The 16,198-nt window shown below is 26.9% G+C and overlaps 1 protein-coding gene across 2 annotated transcripts; it reads left to right on the top strand.

Moving 5' to 3' along the window:
• The first annotated feature begins 22 nt into the window (after window positions 1-22).
• On the top strand, window positions 23-14,130 carry LOC135931517 (ER membrane protein complex subunit 2-like). Of its 2 annotated transcripts, XM_065468688.1 has the most exons (11): window positions 23-73; window positions 138-218; window positions 261-374; window positions 417-481; window positions 524-609; window positions 656-713; window positions 2,070-2,155; window positions 2,213-2,354; window positions 2,625-2,735; window positions 2,990-3,097; window positions 13,498-14,129. In XM_065468688.1, the coding sequence occupies exons 2-11, from the start codon at window positions 188-190 to the stop codon at window positions 13,573-13,575; spliced, it is 879 nt and encodes a 292-aa protein (XP_065324760.1). In that variant the 5' UTR covers window positions 23-73; window positions 138-187; the 3' UTR covers window positions 13,576-14,129. The 2 variants fall into 2 exon arrangements, with proteins under 2 accessions (XP_065324760.1, XP_065324761.1); XM_065468689.1 differs by having other exon boundaries at window positions 63-218; window positions 13,498-14,130.
• Window positions 14,131-16,198: the final 2,068 nt, after the last annotated feature.

Genomic DNA, 16,198 nt, shown 5'->3' with positions numbered 1-16,198 from the left:
TTCATTGTCTTGTATGTGATAGATTTTTGCTAAATAAATTCAACATAACTGCGATACATTTCAAAACACTCATGTAAAAAAAATAAGTTTCTATTATTTTAACAAAATTTAAAATTCTCCTTATCAAACAAAATAAGGTATAGCACTTTTAGGATGTCTGATTTATTCCATCATTCCATTCCGTCATATGTCTGAAGGCGACAATCTTAAAATTGAGGGTCTATATTTTTTAAAAGATATATCTATAAATTCATAATTAGATGCTGTAAAACTGTTGAAATATTGGCGAGAAGAAAATTTAAGAAGGAGTGAAGAAACTATTAGTTTATATGAAAATAAGATTAAAAACATTATTCATAAATTGGGAAATGAAAGTAATAATTAAAATTTTTTTATTGGATGATTTTTTTAAATAGCATGGCTAATTTATGAGCAAGTATTAATATCTGCTCTGGACTGTGGACGTTTTGATATAGCCAAAGTTTTTAACGATATAAGCTTGCTTTAATAAAAAACTTTTTAGGAATCTTTTCAAATATTGGAAAAAAAATTTCCCAAAAGCCATCGTGTGGCAAAACTTTATGGTTATATCTTAGAGTCACATCAAAAGTAATAAAGATATTTGTTTACTTTTTTCTTAATTCAATTAGAATAGGTATCCAGAAGCAGAACAGTTATATGATACACTTTTATCAAAAGATCAAACCAACTCTGTAAATATTTACCAAAACTACCCATTATTTTTTCATATATATTTTTAAATTAGAAAGATTGTTAATATACTACTGATATTAATTAAAGATTATAAATAATGGCCTGATAATCTTTTTAGTCATTACTATTCATTTGCCTCACAAATTGGTGTGGGTGAATTTTTTAAAAAAATCATGCTTATAAATAAAAGTTAATGAAAATAAAATATATATGATCATTATTTAAGTTTTTATTAAGAGGAGTGTCATTTGTCATAAACCAATGAAAAAATGTCCATAGAAGCAAGGGAAACATGGCTTCCCTTCAAATTTTACTTAAATAAAATTAATATAATCTTTATAATATGTTAAAACAATTAATACTAATTTGATTTCATTAAAAAAATGAATAATATATTTGTAACATAAAATATTTACAATTATTTTTACTACATTAAAAAAATATAAATGAGGGAAGCAAATTATATATTGCTTATTTTTTAAAATAAATTAAAGTAAAAAATTATGAGCATATTATATATTTTTGGTGTAATTTTTTTTCATTATGTTTAAAAAATAAGTGTTGGGGAAGCAAATAAAATAAATGCTTATTTTTTAAAATAAAAAATTACTTTTTTTAAAAAAACAATAATTAATAAATAAATAAAAATATTGGACGTGAATTTTCTAATAATCTATATTGTTAGTCATGTCTAATTCCCAAAGGAAAAATATGGAATGATAAAGTATTTTCCAGATATGAATATTTTTTGAAGGCATGTTAATAGCTGGAAGAATCAACCTCTCATTCGCAGTTGTTGATTCAATCTTAATTATTTGGTAAAAATCAAATTGAAAATACGATTGTTTCGATGTGCAAAATAGTTTATAAATAAATGCTGGCCTTGCCCCTCCCCCAAAATCCCTGTCAAAAGTTTTTAAATAGGAGGTGGGGCTGAAGGGTGAGAATTATCTAAAAATATATTACTACCTGCATTTTAGGTTAAAAATGAACTTAACTAACTGTATCCTGATATATAGGATTTTTATTGTTTTAAACCATAATTGTAAATTAGTTTTATATAATTTACTAAATATTTTATATTCATATCATATTGTCTAATAAATAGAAAAAATTTAAAATAACATCATAAAATTTATCAATGATTGCATATATAAATTTTATCCCTAAAATTATAATCAAGATAATTAGATAATATAATAAATAGTTATGGTTTGAAATATATACTAATTTAATTTCATATTTCTACTGAAGACCTGCCAAAGCCTTTTTTCAAAACTTTTTATTTGTCACTAAAAAAATGATTTAGCGGAATTCTGTCAGAAATATTTTAAATATTTTTATTTTCGTAAAAGCTGATCCACAAAAGAAAAATCGCTTTATTAAAAGCTCAACATAGAATTTTGGAAGCAATACAAGCGTTGAATGAATATCTTAAAACGTATAAATTTTTTTCTATTTTAAGTTTTGATATTTTCATGTACATTATTTTAAAAAGATTTATGAGCGATATAGAAGCTTGGCATGAGTTATGTGATTTATACTTATCTATATTGGAATATGAAAAAGCCGCATTTTGCATGGAAGAACTTATACTATCTAATTCAAGAAATTACTTGTATCATTTAAAATTTGCCGAGGTATGTATGTTATGTTGCAATTCTTATAACAAGATTAAGAAAAAACTGTTTATTAACTTTAAAGTACGAATCCCTCTAGTTTTTTGAGAGATATTCATTATTTCAGGTCTTGTTAACTCCCGAACTTTTTCTGCTGAGCAATCTTTATTTAATATTTAATAACTAAACGGAAAAAAATATATTTATTACAGGCGATTCCTATTAGATAGATATCATTTATCACAATGATTTATAATATTTATTTAATTATTCGTCATTATTTTTGTAAAGATCAAATATAGTCAAGGAGGTATTGATAACTTGGAAATATCGCGTTGCCATTTTTGCTTTTCATACAAATTGAATAGAAACAACGTCCGGGCGCTTTACGGAATCATATTAGTAAAATAAATTTTTTATGTTATTCTCACTCTAATTCTGATCGCAATTTTATTGTAACTTGCACTAAAAATTTAATTTTTTTAAAAATGAATAAAAATTTAAATAAATATTTCTTAATGACGTTTTCCTACTTCTATTTATTCCAGAAAATTTTATAATTATCAATTTTTTTCAATTCTAACTTTTCACGTTTTAAATTTTTTTGTCCTGTCATTTATACTCATACCGTATAATTAATTCTTAATTTTTTTGAGGTGTCAAGTTCGTTGATGAGTTGTATTAAAGGCAATACCAAAAAAATGAAAGAAAATCAGGTATGCTTCGAATGGGCTACTAATCACCTTAATCAACTATATAGTCAGGTTTTTTTACATTATCATTGCATATTATTTGTTTTTATTGATTTAAAAAAAAATATTGTTATCTTTATAATATTATATAAAATGGCTTATGATGTTTCACTTAACATTATTGAAAAATATTGGAATATATATTCGTTAGACCAATTGAATAATATATTTATTTATAGTATGATATTTTATAAATACTAGATAATAATTTTAGCCTAATGATTTTCTCTTACTTGATATTGGTATAATATTAAGTAATCTTAAAATGTAATATTTTTTAAGTAAAATCAAAGTATATATTTTATGTATTTACAATTACATTTTCAATAAATGCCATCAATCTAACCTATGCCTTCCAGATAAACATCTAGATTCTATGTTCAAGTTCTGAGATGCCATTAAATCTTCAATCTCGTAGCCCTTCTTCATTTTTGCAGAAAGATTAGGATTATCCTTTGGTTGAATGTTCCATCGAATTTCTATTATCCAAACCTACAAAATGATTAACTAGCTTTAAATTTTCCAACTTTTACAGTGGCTATGAATGAATTGTTATTCCCAGCCAAATTCTCAGTCTTCATTTATCTTCCTGCCAATTAAGAATATCAGTTGGTCTTCGTGCTGGTTATAATATCATTTCTCCTTTCACCTGCTCTCTTTACAGCACCAGAGTTGAAGAAAATGGATGTCATCCATTACAGTGCCGATTCTCTAAATGCCGTCACATTGCACAGTTAACAATAGAGATCTGCAAAGTTAGGCCCGGCACTTTGTGCCGGGCTTGGGCCTAATTCTATTTAAAATAATCTGATTCGGGCCGGGCCTAATATTTTTAAAAAAATTTAGGCCGAGTCGGACCTTGGAAATTTTTTTAAATATACTAAAATTATCAATATATATTGAATTTTTTATGTTAAATAAAAATATTTGATTTTATTTATTGAAACTAAACGACATATAACATATGTCTTTTATTTTGAGTAATTATAAAAATTAATTTCTATATTTAAATAAATTCGGGCCAGGTTGGTAAATTTTTTTAAAAAAAATTTTGGTTCGGGATGGGCCGGCAAAACTCTTTTAATAATTTCGGGTTCGAGCTGGGCCGGCAAAACTTTTTTAAAAAAATTTCGGGCCGGGCTTGAAAAATTAGGCCCAATGCAGATCACTATTTAACAATATAATATTCAAAGCTCAAAGATGATCCAACATACCAAGTGCCCTCTAGCCATTAGGTCTCAATACTTCACATGGTTAGAGGACAGATGGTTTAACCTTAATTTCATAGGAAAGAGAGGGGCATCCCTCTCGCCTGGGATTACACTTATATAGACATTCGCTAACCCACGAATACTCTTTCGATTGGCGAAATAAAAAAAAAAATATATATTCAAGAGTTAATCAATTTTAAATTCGTTTGTTGTCACATTAATCTGAAACTTCGACCACTAGACACTTTCTTTCCTGAAGGAGATAGAAAGAAAAATTACCTATCTCATGGGCAAACCCAGAGAATATTTCTATAATCGCCTGAATATTGGTTTAGAAATTTTCCGTTCAAATTTCATACCAATCCACTGCTCCATATATCCTATTATCCATCATAATATTATTTTTATTATTCTTTTATTCTTATGTTATTGCCAGAGACAAAATTTTGTTGGAATTAATTAAAATAAAATTAATTTTTTTTTAATTGTTAAAAATTGTTTATTTGGTTTGGAAAAATTATTAAAGTAATTTCTATTAAAATGGAAACTTTTTATATCAAATCCTGGTCTAGTATGATCCAAGTTAACACAAATAAGCATGCAAAACCTGCTGGCCAACAATGATGACTGGATTCAACAGTAAGATAGGGAAATAGCGAATGAATCGAAAAAAACACCTTCGCCATTTAAATTACTCTGGTTCATCGATAATCATCTCATCCTTCTTCTCGTCCATGGCAATAACATCCCTGGGTATAATGCCCTAACTGCCATTTTGAACAGGACGCATCGCTTCTTGTCTCCTCGGAACTATTCTCGAATTTGTCACATGCTGTTCCTGTTGTGGCACCACATTGCCTCCTTCTCTTGTCATCATCATTATTGTTCCTCTTGATACTGGGCGAGCAACTGATAATTCTCCGGTACTCCATTCTGTTGCCATCTGTTATGCTCAGTTGTCATCCACGTTGGTGATTGAATTATTCCGCTCGGACGTCACCCAGTCCTCCGCATGTTAAGCAGGATAAATCCCTCTGTGTGACGGACCTCTGGATGATGGCTTGACTGGGATATCGACTCGATTCATTTGGTATTTCCTCATCTTGCTGTTGATCCATCAATCATGTCACTTGTCGGCCAGCTGGTTTTGCATTTATTGTGTTAACTTGGATCATATTAGACCCTGATTTGATATAAAAAGTTTTCATTTTAATACAATTTACTTTAATAATTACACAAATTTTCAAACCAAATAAACAAATTTCCACAAAAAATAATTTTTAACTTTATTTTTTTTTTACCTATCATTTTATTCACATACAATATCAACACATTCTATTCTATTCACTTTCACATATAATTTAATCAACACATTCCAGTTGCTCTCTCATAAAACAATTTCCTTTAATATTCCTTAATTTTCCAAAGTTTTTGATCCCTTCTCCTACTATATTTTTTTTTGTTTTACCAATTCCCCTAATTAATTACTTTTAAACATAAAATTTATTTCTTACCTATTTGCTATAATTAATAATTAATTACTTTCAATTTTCCTTTAAACCCAAAATTTTATCTTCTAACATCCCCCCCCCCTTCTTTTTTTAAAACTTTCACATTGTCGTTTTTATTTATAAATCCTTACTATTTCTTGTTTTATCAATTTCCATGATAATTTTTTTTACTCAGTATATTTCTTAACCCCCTTTTTTTTTTATTTTACAACTCTTTTCATCTCTAATTTTTATCTTTATAGACGAATTCTACCACAATTTATCTCAACCCATTGTGTTACTTTTTTTAAACATATTTTATTAGTGTAATAACTTTCTTCATTCTACAATGTAATACACATTTTTATTTCAATTTATATATATATTTCTATCCTTTAACTTTCACAAATCAAATTATAACAAAAAAAGCACTTAAGATGATCTAAAACATAACCCAGAAATACTTTTATTTCTTAATCCGACCTTTCAGCTTTCATTTTCCTTTATTTATTTTTCTTAAATTAATTTATTTCATTACTCAGGTCATTATTATTTACATTTCTCATATATATATATTTTCATTTTTTTCCGTTACATTTTTATGCCCTCCTTTCCCTCAATTTATCTCTATGCCTTACAGCTTCACTGTTGTGCTCAAACCTAATTTTAAGTACCTTATTTCCTATAACAACTCCCTTCACCCATTTTTTTTCATTTTCATAAACCCGAACCCACACTAATTGATTAATTACATATTCCAACTCAGATTTACTTTCATTTTTCAAACATGTTGCAACTGGTTTCAATAGTTATTATAAATTTAAATGTATTATTAAAAAAATACAAAAAAAATAAAACGCAATCAAGTTATTTACGAAATTAAAAGGCATATTAGTTTTTCCTTGCAAGGTTTTAGAGATAACTATAAAATATTTACATATCTTTTATTAATATTGGGGGGCTAATTACCAGTTTTACTTATATAATAATAAATAAATCATATTATATGTGTATGACTAAATAATATATTATACAGGGGCGTCGCTAGCCTTTACAGTCTCAGGGAGCTCAACGAAATAAAGGAGGCAGGTTATTTTACTGTCATGGCTGATGACACTCGTGATGTTAGCTCATATGAACAATTTATATATGTGTTAGATATGTTAATAAAACAAAAACATCAAAGGAATCTATCTTTTGAAAAAGTTGAAATGCAGAATCATTAACGAAGACACTAATATTAACCTTAAACAACAATTCCATAAATGCAATTTGCGTTGCTCAAACATATGATGGTGCCAGTGTTATGAAAGGGCATCTTTCAGGAGTCCAGGAAAGATATCGCAAAAATCACAAAATGGCTATATATGTACACTGCTATGCACATAAACTCAAATACCTACCTCAGTCTAGAAAGTTTTTTAATATATTAGAATCTATTCATGCTTTTTTCTCAATATCTATCCAATAACAAATTTCTTGATTTAAATTAAGATTAGTGCTAAAATCCAAAAATATTGATGCCGTGAGTCCTACACGTTGGGGATCCCATATTAGAACGATAGAGGCAGTAAAAAAACACTCTCTTTGCAATTATTTCTTATCTAGAAAATATAGAACATGGTGATATAGTGAAAGCAAATGGAATTTTATATATTCTTTTACAATATGATACAATTATGTGTATGTTTATATTCCAAAAATTATTATCTATGTGTTCCAATATTTCTATTTTTTTGCAAAAATCAGATTCTGACATATCAACAGCATTGGCTTTTATCGAGTCTCTTATCATTTCTTTGTCAAATTTAAGAAATAATTCTTATTTTTCTTCATTATTTACCGAAGTAAATAAATTCTGCAATTTATATAATATAAAAATAAAAAATAAAAGAACAAATATACCTTCTACCATTTTAAATGATTCTATTCAAATAGGTGATATTGTTTCTCTTAATTATTCTGATCAAACAGAAACTTTTTATAAGTGTCATGTCTTTTCCAATTTTGGATATTATGATAAATGGATTTAAAAAGAGATTTTGTCAAGAAAACACAGATATATTAATAGCTATAAGTGCTTTACATCCCTTTTCCCCCCAATTTTTAAATAATGATATCAAACCATTTATCTTACATTATAATCTTCCTGATCCAATGGAAGAATACGCAATATTAAAGATTTCTATTTTAACCTATAATAAAACACATGAATCTATGTGCAAATCAATAATAAATTTGATAAAAATCTTGCCCATCGATATATTCCCTCTTATATATAATTGCCTTAAAATTGCGCTAACCATACCTTTTAATTCCTGCTCATGTGAAAGATCATTTTCAGCTTTAAAATGGGTGAAAACATATATTCGATCGACAATGGGTCAGGAACGATTAAATTCGTTGGCTCTATTGAGCATTGAAAAAAGTGTTATTAATAACATTCCTATGGATCACATTATAAATGAATATGCAACAATGACTAACCGTCGTAGAGAACTTATTTTATAAATAATTTAACCTTATAATATTTATATTATTAAACGCAATTTTAGGCGTTAGTATAAGCGAGTAAATATATCGTTGAATATTTATTTTATAAATTTTTTTATCATTATCCAAAATTAGCTAAAAGATATGGCACTTATAAAAAATTTCTTTTTGAGATTAAAAAAACAGAAACCAACTGTAAATGCTTTCTTTTGATATGGCCGAATATGTTTCTGCAAAAAATTAATTAGAAATATTTGAATATATTGACAATACAATCATATATAAGTTCTTAATTGCTTTCATCATATCACTCTTATTTTATAGCTTCTTTGGCATCCATGTAAATAACTTAAGACTTCAATATATTTGCATAATTTCTTCTAAAGATTTTTAGTGTTTTTTTTAATCATTTTATCTAACATTATAAATTCTGATATTAGTTAACATCGTGAGTGTCATAGCTATGACTGAAAATTTACCAGCACCTATTATTATTTGTTTGACTATGTCATTTAAGATTATTACTACAGCTGCTGAGAGCATATGATTGCATATTTTAGATAAGCAAAACTTATCAACTGTGTAGTCGTTTATATATCATTAAAAATGGAAGATAATCTTTTAGAAATTTAATCACAATAATTTTCTCAATTACTTATCTAGTTTCAATCATGTCATCTAAGAGGGAGCTCTAACCACCATATAGTTTTATGATTTTTGGTCGTTTATATTTTCTTCTTCAAGAATTGCTGATTTGGTTAGGCATATAAATTTTTCCTTATTAGTCGATTCTACAAAACATTGTCTAAAAGGGTAACAGAGAGTTATATTAGTTTTATGACATTTTGTCAATGTAGGTTGCTAAGATTTATATTGCCTTATGTGTTTTTAAAAACCATTATCAATTGAGCCATATATATTAATTAACCTTTTTTTATCAATTGTAATTCTTTAGACGCAAAATTTTTTTATATCAGCAATCGAAAATATTTTATACTGTAATAAATAGATTTTGTATTAAATATTGTTTTTAGAAATGTGTTGTATTGTTTTATTTATTTATATGCCAGTTTATTTTGTATGCATAATATAATAAATGACAAAATATAAAAATAGAAGTAATTTTCAGAGTTGGCTAATTTTAAAAAAGTATAATATAGTAATATAAATCCCGGGCAAAAGCGGGGCCGAAGGCCCGCAAATTGTGGGGTATGGGAGTGAAGCCCCCCATAAATTTTTTTTTAGTTGAGCCCCCTGAGATTGTAAAAGCTAGCGACGCCCGTGTTTCCTGGACTCCTGAAATATGCCCTTTCATAACACTGTCACCATCATATGCTTGAGCAACGCAAATTGCATTTATGGAATTGTTGTTTAAGGTTGATATTAGTGTCTTGGTTAATGATTCTGCATCTAAGTTTTCAACTTTTTCAAAAGATATAAAAGATTTCTTTCGTGTTTTTGTTTTATGTTTATCAACATATCTAACACATATACTAAATTGTTCATATGGACAGCAAAATAACCTGCCTCCCTAATTTCTGAAGCTATGTACTTTAAGATTATGTTTCCCGCTGCAGATTGCATTCTGTTTAATATTTCACAATAATTCCTTTGATTTGCTTGTCTTACTTTCATGATGTCCTCTAAGGGGAAGTTCTAACTTACCACATAGTATTATATGAATAATCGTTTCAAATATTTTCTTCTTTCCATTATTGTTAATTTAGTTAGAGCTATAAATTTTTCTTTAATGGTCCCTTCTATTAAAGATTGTTTAAAATGGTTTCAGAGAATTACATTCGTTCTATGATCATTTGTTGCTCCGTGAGCTGTTAAGAATTCTTTTACCTTACGAAATTTTTAATAACCTATATCAAAGAGATAACCTTTTGAAATTGTGTGGGAAAATTACGACAAGGAAAACAAAAAATAGCGTTTTGGTAATGCTATATTCATTCCAAGGAAAGGATTTGTACCACTGAGGTTGAAAACATCTTCTATCTTTCCCCAATTCAGTATATGGATATGCACCTAATATTGGTTGCATAGATCCAATTGTTTTAGTACCCAGATCAAGCTCTTCTGAAAAAAGTTAAAATATTAATATATTAATTAAAATATTATTGCTTTTATGAAAATTATGACAAATATATATTTGAAGAAAAATATTGTTAAAATAAAAATAATACTTGTATAAGTTCTTCTAAAAAAGTGACAAATATTAATATATAAATTATAATAATATTATTTTTATATGAAAATTATGGCAAATATTATATATTTGAAGAAAAATATTTTTATAATGAAAAAAATACTTGTATGGTTGTCACTTTTAGATTGAGCCATGCGTTTAGCTTTTATTTTATAAATAAAATGTCTATATTAAATATAAATTAATTTACTTATTTTTTTTTTCTACTGTCCCTAGATTATTAACAATTCTCTCATTCACAATAAGTCTTTTTTCTTCATTGACCAAACAATCTAAATAAGATTAATTTTAAAATGTATTTCATCAAATATAATTTGTTCTAATACAACTCATACCTTTATATGGATTACTGCTACCAACAATCGGCTTGTTGTAGCATCCTTGTCAGATTACATGCCTATATAAAATTTTATATTTAATTATATTTAAAAAATTAATACATTCTGAGATATCTATACATTGGATCTTACATATATCTTCAGATTGACCCAAAGGTTTAGCTTCTATTATTTTATAAATAAAATATCTTATATTATATATTAATTAATTTACCTGTCTTTCTTTTAACCTTTTTGTTTTCAAAATTTTTATCTTTTAAAACCACAATTAATCGTCTTTCAATATCTAAAATATAGTTTGAAATTAAAAAACTGTATTAAATATACTTTGTTCACCACCAGCTTTATTATTGAACGCTTTGTTTTTTAAAAAAATTTTGATACACATGCATTTTAAAGTTTAAATAGTGATTTTGAACTCGGATAATTAAAATATTAAATTTGTTAATTATCAATTAATAAATTATTATATTTATTTAATTAGGATTTTAAAATATTTAAAATAATAAAAATCAATTAAACTTGAACTGTTAATGCTAAATTGATATTTAAACATTATGCATGGTATTGTATTGATATTCCATTTTTAATATAGAATTTGATTGCAAGCTGACATAGTAAAATATAATTAATCTAATCTAATAATTAAAATAGTAATCATTTAATAAAAATCTATATAGTCTTATTAATTTTTAAATAATAATATTAAATATATATTACTTAATAGAATTATAAAAGAAATCTTTCTTGGGGTAATTAAAAATTTATTTTTAGTTCAAGGGGAAGGAGCCTTTAAATAAAAATTTTCTTGCTTCAAAGGGCTATTCAAATTTTTTAGGGGGCTCGAGCCCCTGCGCACCCCCCCCCCCCCTAGCTTAAATTTCAAATCAGGTGATATATATATGATTTTTCGATTGTTGCCATTTATGCGTCATTGTAGTTTGTCTCCATTTGTGTAGTGTTGTTATACGGCTCGATTTGAGCCGATTTTTAAAAACGGCTAACTCCATATTTTATCTAGTAATATTACGCAAGCCTGAAAATTTTGCTCATAGATGACATAAAGGTCTAGACATCAATTAGCGAAATCTCGAGGCTTCGGTAATATTTTTTGGATAAAATATTGAGTTAGCACTTCTCCATTTTCTGACTTTTCAACTTCCGACTCTTTTCCACTTCCTTTCATAACTTTTCCATCCTATATCACATTTTTAGAGTTGATCGGCATATTTCCGATTGTTTCATTATTACTAACCGAATATTACATTACATATCTATACAGGTATAATGTCTCAAATTCTCTCATATGAGGCTGTTCATCATGCATGGGTTTCTTTTTATCTATTATTTTCTCGTCCTATCTCATTCATGATATTTAAATGTAACCACTCAATTTTTAGATTTCGCCACAATAATAGTTTTGTCGGTGATCGTTCAGCTGGTTGGCGGTGCTCGCCCATTTTGTATGCTCTCAAAGCGTTGCCTGTAGCTCCCTCTGGCTCCTTGGCATCTTCTTTCGTCTCGTTACAAATCGACTTATCAGTCCTTATTGTCCTTTCAGCTAAACCATTCTTGTTGGGGTGATATAGTGTGAATGTAATAATTAAATATTATTTCAGTGTACAAAATCTTCGAGACCCTCCGGAAAAAAAACTGTATCCATTATTTGAGACATTTTTTTCTTGGCTTTCTGAAACGTGCGAATTATTTTTTAACGCCCCCTGATCATTGCTAGAGACATGGTATCCTTTAACACGACGTCTACTTCATTTGGATTGTGCATCATTTCCAACTAACCATGAATGTGAGTCGATAGGCTTAGCGAAATTGGTAAATGTTTTTCCATTACATATTAGGGATGTTCCGCAAATTCATGAAACCTTCAGTATGCTTGACCAGTTACTTTGACAAGGAACGTATTGGCAGGAATGGGATGAATTCTCTTTTTAAATCCGTGAATATATAATATAAAATTTCACCTCAGCCAAATTACTAATTCCCATATATGTGAATAATAATCTTTATTTTTAGTTTCATTATTTACTAATATTTCCAAACCATCATCAATATAATCTTGAAAATTGGTGTTTATCGAAAATATCAAATTTTACCTAGGTTATATTTATTGCTTCTATACCCTTTACTTCATAAAGGTTGTTTGTTTAAACAATATTATACATCAAAATATTTGATTCATAACTCTTAGTCATTAGAATATTTGGTATGACACTTTTACCCATTATGGTGTTTGGGTTTTCATTTTTATTTATTATAAATATATTTTTCTTTCGTCGCCATTATAAAATATTGTAACTACATAGTTTTGGATAGCTTGTACCAATATGATAATTATAATAATATAATAAACCATATAACATTTATCAATAGCAAGAGATAATATCACAAAAATAATAAAATAATGAATATAATAAATGCACCGCGAGCAAATTTGTTATACGGACTTAATAGAGGGCGTAAACAAAATTTCAATAAAGGGTAACATTCATGAATATCCCTGATTGCCGCACCCTTTTAATTTAAAATAGAAATATTTTGTACGTATTGTTTATTGCTAAAGCATAAGCTACCCGAAACAGTCATATTTAATATTTAAAATTTTTTTTAAAAAAAATATAAAGCTTTGGTAATTCTTCATTTTTTTTAATAGAAAAGACGAATGAAAGAACAAGACGATGATTTGAAAATTTTATCGAAAACTTTTGACTCCTTGCAAATTCCTCCTTAATTTATACGAATAGTATATATATGTGCGTTTAATAAATTATAGGTCCGGACTACGCTGTTTTATTTTCTTTTTATACGCAAACATTTATTTAAATATTTTTATTTTGGGAGATATTTTGAAAGTGCTATGAAATTATATAACATTTGCTTAATTATTGATTTAATTTAAAAAGTTTGCAAAATTCTTTCTAAAAAAAGAACAAAAAAAAATAGCCTTACTTAAAAGGATACAAAATTAATTTATAATATAATAGATTATTAGCATTTAATACTATTAGAAATTGTTTCTCTGTAAAAAATTCATTAATAAGTTAATCGAGGCAGGTACAAACCGAATTTTTTTTATTCTCGGCCCACCCATTCATGTTGATAAGTATATTACGTCCATTAACGATCGATGCTTTTGGATATTTAAACCAAGACATTTCAAAAAATTAATATTTATTCATCAAAATAAAATGGAAATTTAAAAAAATTTCATGCCTTAACTAACAGTTGAAAAAACTTACTAGTGGCGCTTCTACACCAATCAGTCACGAAATTCTTATATCGTAAAAACTACTCGACCAAAATAAAAATAATTCTAGATTATAATTACTAACCGGTTTTGTGTAATATCCAATCTAGCATGACTTGGGCTGCTCTAAACCCCACCGAAGGGTTAATGATTAACTGGATAGAATTATAACCAAAGTTTTTTTTAATTTGTAAAAATTAACAAACATAAAAATAATCTAGTCCCTTATTTTATACATAAATTAAAAATTTTAATGTAACGCGACATTTTACAATCCCCAAAATATAACTATTACAGGCTATAGTTACCTCTTTTTAAATGTAACTGGTTAGAAATGTATATAGAATGATCATCTAATATATAATCTCTTTAATTTATAAGTGATCGTTTTCCTATCTTTTTAATGTTAATTTAATTTTATCTATCACTTTCCTATCATCTTATAATTATAAATTAAAGGAGACTATATAACCTCATGTTAAATTTTCGATCTATTCACTCGATCAATCTGGTCCACTATCCGGCCCGACCAAATCGAGTTCGAAATCGGTTTTAGATTAAGAATTGATTGCAAAAAAACCGCATATAAAATAAAATATATTTATCAGACCTGCAGAGGTACCATTTGCACGGCCCGGCCCGGTTTTAAATTTTTTAGGCCCGGCCCGGCCTGCATATTTTTTAAAAAAATTTTTACGGCCCGGCCCGGATATTTTTTAAAAATTTTTTTTAGGCCCGGCCCGGATTTAAAAATTTTAGGTCCGGCTCGGAATTTTTTAAAATTATATTCAACCTGGTATATACAAAAATTCACCTATGAGGTATTTTACCATATTTTTCAGCGAGTATTATCGCTTATTATTTAAAAAATACATGTAAAAAGCTAATATTTTGAGAATATTATATTGAATTTATAAAAATTATAAAACTGCTATTTATAAAAATGGATATTTTGAGCATATACTATATTTTATATTGCATTTAAAAAAAAATAAAACTAATATAATTTATAAAAATGGAAAATATTTTGAGAATATAATATATTGTATTTAATTTACTATTTAATTTATAAAATAAAAATAAATCACTATTTAAAAAAATGCATGTATAATAAATAGTATTTTGAAAATATAATCTAATTGCACAATATTAATATAATTTATTTTATAATATAAATTTTTAACAAAAAAAGATAATTGTATTATATAATATTGTAAAAAAAATAATGAAAAATGTTGGATTAAAAACTTTCATGACTCAAGGTAAATATAATAAATGCAATAAATATTTGACAGTTTGCAAAGTAAAAAACCAGCATGATTGACGAAACCCTATACTCAAGAAAGATATTAAAAATTCACAAATTATCATGAAGAAAGAGAAGCATATCTACCTTTTCAGGTTGAAGATTACTTCTTCTTCAAGAATTCTCCCAGTAGTGGAAAAATTCCGCTCACAGCTTGCACTTGAAGCAGGAATTGCCAATACACGTTTTGCCAATTTTGCTAAAATTGGAAATTCGCTTTGATGAGCCGCCCACCACTCTAACAAATTATCCACCTTAAATGTTTCATCTATTTATTTATTTATGTAATTATAATATTCATCATCGGATTACCATCCATTTGTCATAAAACGATTCAGTTTGTTTAACAACAGTCGTAATTTGACTGGTCGATGGTATTTCATTTACTTCCTGAGCCTCTTGTAATTTAATATAATCTTTTATATAGTTTTCCGTCATCTTGCGATCTGTCCCTGACAACATACGTAATTGCTTGAATTTGGGACAGAGAAAAAGAGAAATAAAATGATACTTGTGTAAAACAAATTTTTCAATTAAAAAATGCTTTATATTAAGTAAAATCAATTTTATTTCTCCTTTTTCGCTTTGATACGTATTAAAAACTTCAAGAAGTGATATTCCTTTATTTGTTGTTTTGGCAAAATATATTCTAAAAATTTAGATATGAATTATAAAAAAATATATTAATAATACTTGAATATTGGGGCTTATTTAAGATATTCCTTTATTTGATTGTTTTGGTAAAATATAAAAATTTAGATATGAATTATAAAAAAATATATTAATACTTTGAATAAATTT

This window comes from Gordionus sp. m RMFG-2023, chromosome 1 (assembly GCF_954871325.1).
Source record: "Gordionus sp. m RMFG-2023 chromosome 1, tfGorSpeb1-WG-v2, whole genome shotgun sequence".
Taxonomy (NCBI): domain Eukaryota; kingdom Metazoa; phylum Nematomorpha; class Gordioida; order Chordodea; family Parachordodidae; genus Gordionus; species Gordionus sp. m RMFG-2023.
This window is presented reverse-complemented; position numbering and strand designations above follow the sequence as displayed.

What these genes read in the sequence shown, in the direction of transcription:
- LOC135931517 (XM_065468689.1), top strand. Translation starts at nt 188, where the DNA reads ATGTCTGAAGGCGACAATCTTAAAATTGAGG. An exon ending in CGACAATCTTAAAATTGAGG is followed by an intron (nt 219 to 260) that starts GTCTATATTTTT and finishes ATTCATAATTAG; the next exon opens with ATGCTGTAAAACTGTTGAAA. An exon ending in TTGAATGAATATCTTAAAAC is followed by an intron (nt 2,156 to 2,212) that starts GTATAAATTTTT and finishes TATTTTAAAAAG; the next exon opens with ATTTATGAGCGATATAGAAG.